General features: G+C 36.5%; 1 protein-coding gene across 1 annotated transcript in view; it reads right to left on the bottom strand.

Annotated features, from left to right (window-relative positions):
- The window catches only part of TRDN (triadin), a 274790-nt gene that overhangs the window by 25292 nt on the left and 237251 nt on the right, over positions 1 to 12247 (bottom strand). The window contains 2 exon segments of the mRNA XM_053973292.1: positions 4382 to 4429; positions 5520 to 5546. Of these exon segments, the coding sequence (XP_053829267.1) occupies positions 4382 to 4429; positions 5520 to 5546 (75 nt within the window).

Below are 12247 nucleotides of genomic sequence, written 5' to 3'. Positions count from 1 at the left end.
AAACAGCATGTAGGCATTATGAGTTCTGACTGCAAGGTGAGATCATGTTCATGGAAAAAGTAAATTACTGTAGCTAATGTCTCAGCTGCTGGAAAACAGCCGCATACCCTTCAGCGTCTTTCAGGCAGGCACTCAGGTGGAGGCCATCCTATTCCTGCATCCATTACATCTTTGCCAACAGCACCTGCCTGAGTGTCTAAGTCCAGCAGTTTGGTATTTTGGTATTAAACAACACTAAGAACTTCTAGATGCCCTCTAGAACTTTAGAGACTGCCTAACTACAAACGTAGGTGGGGGTATCCACCTATGTCTGCACTCTGAAGATGAAAAAGATATAGAGACGCCCAAGCACACAAGAGCTCACAGAGGGAACATGGGACAATCTGAAATGGCAGTCCATGCCACCTGCTACTGGACAAGCCTACCTAGACCTAGCTGGGCATCTGTCACAAGACCTTGGAGCAGCCTTGAACTTCTGCTAATCTTGTGGTAAAAACTGCCCAAGCCCACATGCTCTTGAGCTGCCTGTGTTTTTGCTCAGCACAATTCTCAGATAATGTGGACTCATGTCAACATCGGCCACCAGACTTGAACTTCCTCTTTGACTAAATTGGTGGGATTACACCTTCTAATCAAGTGGGGTTTGTTTTACCTTCCCAACATCCCAGTCAGGTGGAAACTGGGATGTTTGTGTTCAGATTTCTACTCTGCCCAGTTTGGTTGATTTTAAATTCACCCTACCTCATCCTTTTGTATCTCTACTCCATTTTATGTCTTTTTCCATAATTAAATTCAAGCTCCTCTCCTAACCTCTACCTTTCAACAATCATATACATTCCTAAATTCTTCTTAAATGTGCTTAAGACATGGTCAGACTGTATTTGCCATTCCTCTTGCTGAAAGCAGTTTGCAGCCATCCACCTCTGGAACCTTCCTTTCCACTAAGACCTCTGGAAGGCATCAGATCAAAGCTGACAATGACTGTGTGGAGATCAGGTTGGGCAGATATCTCTTGGTCCCCTTCTCTTGCTTGTTTGGTCTGTTTCTGGAAGAAAATCAGTACTGATGGGGTCAAATATAGGGAGGGATAAAGTTCTCCAGTTACTAATATTTTCTATTATTTGGAAATTAAACATAGCTCTTCATTGCTATGCTTTTCATTTGTTTTCTGGTATGTGTTGATTTAATTTCTCTTAATTTGTATTAAGTTTAGGGCACTTTTATCGCCCTTATTCAGGTATTGTTACTGTCAGTTTCTTATGAAAGCTGTGAATTAAAATCTCATCTCCATGCTGTGAATGTCTGTGGAACTAGAAATGTTTTATAGCACAACTAGCAGCTTGAAGATGCAACTTATTGAGTGAAAGTGTCTTTTTTTCTGCTGTTAGAGGAGCTTTAACATATAATAGTGCATTTCACTAATTTAGACTGGGACATTAAACTTTCTATATACCAACACAGAAGAAAACCTGGTATGCTGCCTTTAAACAAAGGCCCTGTAACATACCCTGGATTGACATGTAAAAATAAAAAAGCTTCTCTTTCTTTGGATATAATCCTGACTCTTTTGAACACTAAATAAGATATTTTTCCTTTCCTAATTCTGTTGAGAATGTACAGCAATATTTTCTTTGTAACTCTGGGATAACAAGTCTGTGAGGAAATAAGGAAATAAGTTTGTGAGTGGATGGCAAATCTGATTCATTTGGAAGTAGGGGCAGTGTTTCTTCCCAGAATGAATTTATCTTGAAAATTGGACAGGCATGTGGATTTGCATTCATCTGGGAATGAACACAGTAATTCTTTCGTATACATTCATCTACCTATTCTGCAACCTAACCACTAAGCAAATATTGGTCTGCTGATTCTGCTGGAGAACACTCTGATTCCACTGGAGAACACCCTGGCAGAATTATAGGTGGTGGCTGCTTGGCTTTTTCTCTGAGTTTCCAGCCACTGGTTGTAGCCAGAAGGGAAACTGAAGGAGTAGAATATCCAGACTTAAGGAGAACAGTCTCTATAAGGGAATACACTTCAAGACATCAGGAAGCTTCATAAAATTGATCTGTTCACCACATTCAATATGAGGAAAAGCAGAAAAAAAACCATATGATGAGGATAAAACATATTATTTTGCCAAGAACAGAAGTAATATTTCTAATTTTTCATGTATTCTTTTTTTACCATGGGGAGTCTTTCAAATAAAAAATTAAACAATTTTGAGGACTTCATAAAGCTATAAAGAGTAAAAAATAAATGTTATGAATATTTAAAAAAAATACTGATTTTGAGTAAGCCCAAAGTTTAAAATTCTGAAATCTTCCATTGAAGGGAATTTATTTGCTCTGCAGGGTTCCAGTTTTGTAGCCCTACAAGCATTAATATTAATTTTTCCTCTGATGTACCTAATTTAAATGGAAAAAATAAGGCTGTAAAATTTTCTCTGTGTATTGCAGGCAGTTGCAGCAGAATTACATCAGGAATGAATTCCCTTGCTTTGCTTTCTTTCACTGACATACACAAAACACTCTAATTTAAACTTTTCTCTATGGGATCAATATATTTTCTGAAATTCCGTAGTATTTCATGTGATAGTTGTAAGTCTGATGGCAGGAGGCATAAGAAAAATGGTTTGAAGCTGCACTGAATCAAGGTGAAAAAGGAGGCCACTGTTTTGTACAGAATGAAGCTTTTATAATTCAAGCTGTTAGCTCAAGAGCACTCCTTGGCACACAGCAGGCAGAAGCACTATTACCACCAGTGCCTGCAGATTAATACTTCCAGTCATGAAGTGAAACTCAAAACAGCCACTGTTCTCCAAAGCAACCATTTATCATCTGAGAATAGAGATTTTATGCTAAAGGAAATTTAGCAAGCATTTTCCTATTTTTTTTCCCTTCAAGCACCTAAATACCAAGGGCTTGGGCTCTGGAGTGTACTGTAGTATGAGAGAGTAAAATCCTAATCAGTCCAATATACTGGTTTGTGACACAGCGCTCTGATGTTTGAGAATGCCCTACCAAGACAATTTATTTTGCTGCTGCTATGTGGACGAGATTGGGCAAATTGTGCAGCAGGACTGATTTCATTTAGCAGGAAAGGTGAGTGGTCATGTCACCCATCCAGGCAACCCACTTTCTGGCTACCACTGTGGCCACCAAGCTTGGCTTCCTTGTTCCTGCCTTGGCTGAATTCACCTAATGCCTAGTGCATTAGCTAGCATTCTGCTAGCTGTTAATACACAAAAAGTGATCAATAAGTTAAATAAAAAGCTTGGCTTATATGACTTAGAAAGAAGAAGAGAAATATTTTTTCCCTATTGACTCAAAACCAATACATCTTTACTAAATCAGATCCTTGAGGCTTCCAGAAACCTGAAAATGACTATGAAAGTATTTAACTTACAAGGTAGAATATTGTACATTAGAAAAATGAATGAGAAAAGTACTAAATACAGAGGATAAATTTATTTCTTAAAAAAAATAGGAAACAAAAAATGAAATAAAGCCTGCTTGCTTACTGTTGAACACATAAGGTTTAAATGGTTTATTTAATCACTTATTCATGAGCACTTCATTTCAACGTGAAGTTCAAACAGCAGCACTTCCAGCAAAGGTCAATGGGATATGGATACTTGCTTTCTAGGCCCCACTAATTCTGGACTGGGGACTCGAAAACTACTTAGGAGTGATGGTAAGCTGAGCATCAATAGCTGAGTTTTCTGTGAGGTTTCCCTCTTAGTCTTGGTAATTCACACCAGACCCAGCTGTGGATCCTTGAGTACCTTCCTCCTCAAAAAACATGATTAGAACAGAGCTCTGATTTGAAAGGGGGACCCTTTGTCCTGCTCACTGCAGCCAGCTATTACTTACAGTTTACCTGAGTACACAGTCAGTCCAGGATTAGTATTGCTATTCTTAGTGCAGCTCCTGCTACTTTTGAGTTTCAAGAGCTGGAGGCTGACTCTACTGCAGAGTGTGTACTCAATGAGATTGTAGCTTCTCCTTTTTGGGGGGACCACACTCACTTAATGTAATAACTAATTTACTGAAAGGGTTGAGAAGGGTTAATTCCCAGTGCACATCTTTGATGTAGTGCAGGGCATTAAAGCACTCCTTCCTCACACTCTGGGAAATGGGTTTTGCTAATGCTTTTTACTACACCAGTGAGAAAAGTCACAAGAACAGTCAAAAACTGACAGCCAAATCCTTTCAGTTAAATGTCACCCTCATTTTTGTTCCTCTCCAAGACACTGAAAAAACCCAATGGCACAAAGCAAAACATCTGTGCCTAGCTCAAGGAAGTGTCCAAGTTTTGCAGACCACACATATCTTTATGAAGTGGATCTGGCTGTATATGGAGGTTACTTTACCAAACCTACCTTGCTTAGTCTGAGAGACAGCTTTTTCACGTTTGACACGTTCATGCTCTGAAAATAAGAACCCCTACATTAGAAGGCTTTTTAATTTTTAGAAGATTTTAAAAATAAAAGATTCTCATTGTAGTTTTAAAAGATGACTTTGCATTACATATTCCCACTAGACTTGTGAAGAATTTTTTGATACCTATAATTCTCAAGAAACAATGTTTAACTATTTTTTTCCCTATAAAATTAAAATAATGAAAATTATTTTTAAACTTTTTAATGTGGTTTAATTATTTTCTGTGGATTTTTAGAAATAGAATAGAATTTCTAAAATGATTAATTGCTTCTAGTATTAATTGTGATTGCTATCACTGATCTTCTGTATAGAAAATTTCTCCTTGATGTTTAATACAGAAATGATGGCAGTTTTTATTACAATAGAAGTGGGATTTTCTTGTGAAGAATGACAAATAAATGTTCAATACCCTGCATAAAGGAAAAGGAAAAAAAGCTTTCCATGTTTTTCTTTGTCCTGGATTTGGCTGGACTAGAAATAATTTTCTTCATGTTAGCTGGTATGGGGATCCCATAAATATATTGTGAGGCACTAACAATAATGGGTATTATTCCATATTACAATATAATGTGCATGCAATTTTGTGCTGTTTAAAAACAGTGTGCTATCCAAATCCCAACATTATGAGACAGAAAATATTTCAGAGGAATGTTAAAAGTATGTTTAATTCTGATGTGTAGCTGTGAAGTCTAAGCTGTGCACGAGGTGAGCATTGCAGCATACCAAGAAATAAACCTCTAAAACTTGGACCAGAGGCCTGGCCAGAAAATTGCAGGGACCTTTCTCCATCTGTGGTCCCCTTGATTGTTTCCCAGTGCAAAGCTGTCATGGAGACAAAGGGCATAGGTGGGTCTCAGCTGAATTGGAAAACAGTTTCCATGCAACCTGGAACCTGTCAAACACACCTGGTCCTGCATTAACAGAAAGAGCCATTGAAAACCAGTCTCACAAGTCAAAGTGTTGTGTGGGTTTGCGCTGATGAATTCCACCGTAAGCTGCTAAAACTTTGCAAAAATAAGGAAACACCTTCCTTCTGAAAGTTAAAATAACAATATTCTATATTGCCTTGGTACTTACTGTGTTCATGTGGGTTCTCTGAGGAAGCTAGAAGTAAACAAAAAGGCTTATTTTAATATTTTTGTAGCTGTGATGCAGAATTTAGTTCATTTCTTAGTGACATTTTAGACATAAAATTTCAGTGAAATCTGTATTGAAGTGTGCAATGGTTACACTGTCCACCCCAGATTAATAAATGGGACACTTAGCTAAGGAACACAGGCACCCTGGATTTCTCATTTAGCTAATATTTGGTATAAACACCCCTGGAAGGCTCTGCACCTCTTCTGAGGGCTGAGTCACCCTCACTAAACACTGACTGTATACCAAACCTAGGGAAACTACCTAGCTAAGTAAGGTGCTTAGGTTACTTAGTGCCCACTAAGAGACAGGGCAAATTCAGACCATAAGGTGCCTACTAGACAAAGACAGAAAATGAATTTTAGTTTGAGTGAGGAAACAACATCTAGGGCAGTCTAAAGATGACAGTCCCTGACAATGGCACCTGCTCTATGAGGACAATGATTTCAGATGGCTTCACTGATAACTCCAAGAAGCAGAAGGACATTTGAAAATGTTCACTAACTTCATTAGGCCACTTCTAAACAAAAGAATTTAATTGCTGCAACTTCTAAAGTTTGTGCCATTTCATTTTCTGCATTTTTCTGGAAAAAAAAACATCCCAGATGAAATAAAACTGAAAACCAAATTAATATTTTCCATGGATGTTAAGACAACATTCCTCAGGTAAACAGAGAGCTTGGCAGCTGTACCCAATACCATTATTGGTTCTGCAGAAGGAAGTGAAATGTCAAGAACTAGCCCTCCAGCTGGATTTTTCTTCTTGACTTTTGCTACACAGCTGTTGTTTTCAAGAGAAAAAAGGCTCTACCACCTGCATGTCTTCTGTGTGTGAGAGAGAGTAATCCCAGAGAGAGATGTGGCAGGGCAGGGGCAGGGGATGAGCTGCCTTTGCAGCCCCTGCAGCACAAGCATAAAACTGCTGCTGTGAGCTCCCAGGCTGTGATTCACTGAACTCCTGAGCTCACCAGCTCCCACTTGGGACAAAAACTGCTGTGCATGTGGGTTTCTGTTTCACTTGTTTTCCCTGCAGTATAAAATCCACTCCCATTTTATATCTGGTCTCTAATCCAAGTTATTGTTGTGCATTTAAGGAAACAGCAACTGGAGATAACGTACAGAACAAAGTGAAAAAAATTCAGAACATTTTTGTGGGTAATAAAGAGTAAAGATACAAAGTAAGTGTATATGCTTGCTCTGAACTGAGGAATCAGAAATAGGAGTTCAAAAGAAAAACAAATGTCCTAGGACAAAGCCACATTTGTTATTTTTATGTGTGTGAGTAAATATTTTTGTAAATTTAGGCTCATTTAACACCGTAAAACCAACCAAAATGTAGTTCCCTAAGCATCATAAGCTGAGGCAAATTCTATTGCAATTGATTTTCCGTGAAATATGTCAGAAATTTGTAGAGGAAATTTATTTTTTATTGTGCCAAAAGACATAGTGAGATATGTTCAGGAAATATGAATTTCAATTTTCAAAAAGGAATTTCAAAGCAAATATTTAAATCAAATCTGAATATTAAACCATTAGCTAATATAATGACTTACATAACTAATACAGACTATTGTGTCATATAACTCTTTCAGTAATCATCCAAAATAATCAGAGCTAGCAATGAACAGTGTTAATTTAAAGACTCTCTACTGACACTGCTTAGCAATTTTTACAAACAAACTTTTGTAATAAAATCCTTATCTAGGATCTGTCTAAAATCAAAACAAAACCATTACTCCTTAACTTTCCAGTGAAGCCAATACAGTTATTTCCCCTTTTATGCTGGTAAATATCAATCACAGAGAATATTTAAAGCAATAGGAACTTAGCTAAAATCTGGCCCCTGAAGTTTGTGAAAGTATCTCTGTTGTCCTTTTCCATCTTTTCTGTGGAGGCCTCAATTAGGCAAACTTGTATAATGTTGGCATCAAGACAGATTGAAGACTGAGATTACTGCTATCTGTGCTTTGCCTGAAAGTCCATCTTCCTTATTTCTGGCATAAAACTCAGAGATATTTCTACCAGATATTTTGATGAAATAATGTAGATATTCTAAAGTTAAAAGTCTCTAGAGTGTTGGTTATTCTAAAAAAAAAATCTATATTTTTTTCTATAAAAAAAGCCAAAATGAAACACCAAGGTAAAATTTTGAAATGGTATTAGGGCCATAAAAATAAACCTGTATATTTTGCTAACTGTGATTTCATTCAATTCACTATTAATGTTATCCTTCTTCTGTGTCATTATCTCATTAAAAAATGCAACTCAAATGATGTACAGACTAAGCAGAAAGTTAAAAAATGAAATCCCAAGACCATTAGATTAATTTTTACAGTAACACAATTATCTATAACATGGATACCTTGATTTTTTTTCTACTTAGTGAAAATGGCAAGACAATAGTCCAGGTCAGACTCTGCAAAGTGTGTAATGATATATGTAATTTAGCCTAAAGGGTGAGAAATTAAAAGCTATGTTATGCAGCTCTGGGAATCACATACACTTCATGTAGTATCTTGCACTGAAAGTGCAAACAAGCAATTTTGTTTTGGCCATTGATGGCGAGAGGGTGTTGAGCTAAATCAACTCCTGGTCTCATTTCAAATAGTTGTTCTGATGTCATTAGCTAACAGGACTACCTGCTGGGTAAAAAAGTACTTATTCACAATGGTAGAAAATTCAGTCCTAAGTAAGTGTTCTGTCTTCATTTATTTAATACTTAAATTGTGCTAGACGAGGTCAGATTTGAATAGAATGAAAACAGTTGGATTTTTGATGATGTATTTGAAGCTACATAAGAACTAGAACAATGAAATTATATGGTTCTACTCTCAACAAAAATTTGCAATGTCTTTTCTGCCATTCTAAATTAAACTTGGAAAACAGGCTTCATAGATTTCTTGCTGGTTTTCACTTCAATTTTTTTTTTGCTTGCCTGCTACTCTGAAGGCCGCAAAGGTATTAATTATATATAGAATATTTTTGTAAATTAGATTCTGATATGGGTTCAGAAATGAAATTCTGCACTTTATTGAACCATAAATTGGTAAGGCTAAAAGCAGAATGTGCTTTTTGATTATAACGTCTATTTTCCATTTATAGTAACAAGGTAACAGTTATTTGCCATTCAGACAGCAAATACATTTGTGAGTGTGCACATTCTGTAAGAAAAGAATATGTTGTGCAGGAAATAAAAGCTATGCCAGAAGTACTTGTTTTAGTTAAGAAAAACAGAATGATAACACATGCAGTAGCTGGGGAAAATTATTTCCAATTAGATAGTAACAGGTGTATTATAAATAAGAAATTTACTTTCCATTAGAAAAATTAAGAGCCTGGTTTATTTCCCATTAAAGCCAGCACAGAGACTCTTTGCCATGTTTTGAACTGGACATTGTATGAATACACACACATAGTGTTAATCTGTAACTACATTACAGGCCAAAAGAGAGATCAAGATCAACAGGAATCTTCTAATAGAATTATCAATATTTGAATTGTATACCTTCCAGTTTATGAATCATGACAAAGGTAAAATTTGATTTTCCTATTTAATATGAGTTCATTCTACCTGAACTATGGGCAAACAAACTATTTGTCCTTTAGACAAATTAGTGGACATTTCTCCCAGATTTAAGTTTCAAGAACATAAGAGACCACATCATTGTGCATAATTTAAATAAGACAGTTTTGGTCTAGTTAGGTCAAAGTTTTTCAAACTGTAAAGCAACTCTATTATAAAGAAGTCAAACAGAATAAAATACATTCCTTACATGTCTCAGATAATAAGGTCAGAAAAAAGGGGGATTATTAGGGCTTACCACTCTGTTAAGGAGCAGTTCCCTACATTTGTGAAGTTGTTGTCTTTACTCTTTGTCATTCAAAGAAGTCAAATGTTCGCATATGTTTTTTAGATCGGCAGACCTGATCTGTCATATCTGCCTGTGTCTCACTCAAGTTCTTCTGGCTAAATGAACAGCTGGCAGACTGTGTTGCAAAGCCAGCCTACCGAGCATATGTCTAAAAAAGTGACTCAAAAACCAGATTAGCTGCAGCAGGATTCCTGGAAAGAAAATGGCTTGTGCTCCTCCTGACCTCTGCTCTACATTAAAAAATTGCCTTGACAGAGTATGACCAAGAGTTACCCCATGCTGAGTCAAAATAAAGAAAGCAAGAATTGTGTGGTGGTGGCACAAATAGGGGAAGTTGGTATACGATTAAAATACACTGCATGCTGTAAAAGCCTTGTCCTCACAGGATCTCTCAATTCCCTACAGCATCCATTTTACATTTCTGGCTTGCCTTAAACCTAGAATTTTCCAGGAGATTTGTCCAGATTTCTAAACATTAAGGAAATATGATACCACATTAACATATCTGTAGGGAAGCAGAGAGCTTGATCTTCTTTCTCCTACTCTTGGTCTAGGAATGCTCCTCTGAGTCTGTGCATCTCCACAGATTTCCTTGGATCACTCTATCAGCAGTGGCTGAAGGATGATAATAGGATAAATTGTTAAGACAAACCCTCCTAAAATGCCATGGTTTTCAATTATTATTAATACTTAACCACTGATATTAGAGCCTGTATGGTATTCACTTGCAACAGACTGATCTTCCTATTGCCATTTTCCACTAAAAAAAGCTATCAGGCTGCTCTCACAGTTCTTTCAGCTTTATTTTCTTTACCAGAGCAGCCTAGCCCAAGATATTTATCTGCTTTCCTAGAGCTGTCGTGTTTGTGTCCTTGCTGTTTGGTTTGTTTTATACCTCAGGGCTACATATTGAAAAATGAGCTGACTCTTGGTTTTGGAGGATTTTGTTGACGTTGTCTAGAGCAACTTGTTTTTTAAGACTTTTTTTTATAACCGGCAGTTCAAGAGTACTTTATATAACAGGGAAAACCAAAAAGTAATAGAGAGGAGGGAAGGTAAAAACTTTATAATGGTGTAAATATACTACAAGTAGCAAAGAAGTAGAGACATTTCCAACATTTTTAAATGACTTTTAATAAGAGGAATTGCTTCAGCTTCAATCTGAGATGCATGCCTTTAGGAATCATTAGTAATGATCCCAATCTTTCTCTCTTTCCCAAAGTCACTTAAACAATAGAAATGCTCTGGGAAATGTAAGTTGTTGAAACAGCAATCTTGCATGATGGCACTGAAAACTAATATCTTTAAAGTACTCTAAGTCCTAATATCCCAGGAGGACAAATCTTCCATCGACAGAGCTGGAAAGAATAAAATTTCAGTCAAATGTAGATGAGGTACATCTGCTGCATTAATGTATTTCATCTTTAGGCACGTGTGGTGAAAGACCTGAAGAGCTTCCTCTCAATATCATCCTCAGCTTCTGACGTTTTCATGTGCTGTTCCCTGAAACTGTGGGATGGGAACATAGAGATGAGGGAGAGTATGCTAACAAACTTTCACTTTTAGAAATATCAGTTTTACATTTGCATATAGCTACGGCAAAACACAGTGGAGCTTGGGTTGTCTTTATTGCAACATGAATTACTGACTCGCAAAGGGCAACTAAGTGAAATCAGGCAGGCTGAAGTTTATAGGACGTTAGAATGATTTTTCAGAATATAGATGTTAGTTTATGCAAAAAAATGTTCACCACTCTATATAAAAAAATTGGAGCCAAAAGTAGCACCTCTTGCTGATGTTAATATTTGTTATAATTTAACCTTCAGTCATAATGCCTGTTATTTGTGAAAGCTGGCAAACTAACCCCCTTGGGTCCAGATTCCATACAAATACTTTGAAAAGGAACTTTTTAGCTGAGGTCCTTCTTATCTATGACTGGATTTGTAAAAGTATAATAATGGCTGAAAATATATTTACATATGTTATTAAATAAATGTGAAATGATAATAAACAAGATAAGATGACTATGGAAATCTAGAAAAAAAAGAATTTTGGAGGAGAGATTAGTTGATATAAGGAGTGGAGAACAATAAAAATTAATTGGCTTTTGAAAAAATGGGCTTTTCCCAGTGGGCTACTCAAATTAACATGGTGATTAAAGCAAAGGGCTAATGACTAACTTCTAGAGGCATAACACACTGAACCATCTTTGTTCCTCATGAAATGCTGCTGATCACTGCTTTTGCTTTAATTACGGCTCCAAAAGTACATTTCTGCAAATGATGTCTGCATAGGTAAGAAAAAGAAAGATAGATTGACACTAGAAGAACTATTCATTCTGGAATTGCATCTGAATAGAATAATTCTGAGCTTTTATTTGCACACATCTTTGTGCAGAGCAATATAGTATTAGCTTATCCCACGGGGAAATTTTTAGCCAATTAAACATGTGTTATGTGGAGACACAGGTGTTCAAGCAGATTATGCCTACTGACAGATGTGAGTATTTCTGACATGATGCCAATATATATGTGTTACATCTAACTTACAGTAACAACACAGGCCACCAATTACACAGAACACTCTTTCTTCAGAAATCCCAGCTGTTTCATAATCATTGAAACACTAGTTTAACTAACTCCTGTTTTTGGTAGCAGGGGCTGATTAAATTACTGTTGTACTTTAATGCAACTAAGAACAATTAACACAAGTTGTAATCGTAACTGCAATTGAAATGCTATGCGAGGTCTATCAGTATGAATCATTTTGCAGGTTTGTTCTTATATAAGACTTAAA

Source organism: Vidua macroura, chromosome 3, assembly GCF_024509145.1.
Source record: "Vidua macroura isolate BioBank_ID:100142 chromosome 3, ASM2450914v1, whole genome shotgun sequence".
Classification (NCBI taxonomy): Eukaryota; Metazoa; Chordata; class Aves; order Passeriformes; family Viduidae; genus Vidua; species Vidua macroura.
This window is presented reverse-complemented; position numbering and strand designations above follow the sequence as displayed.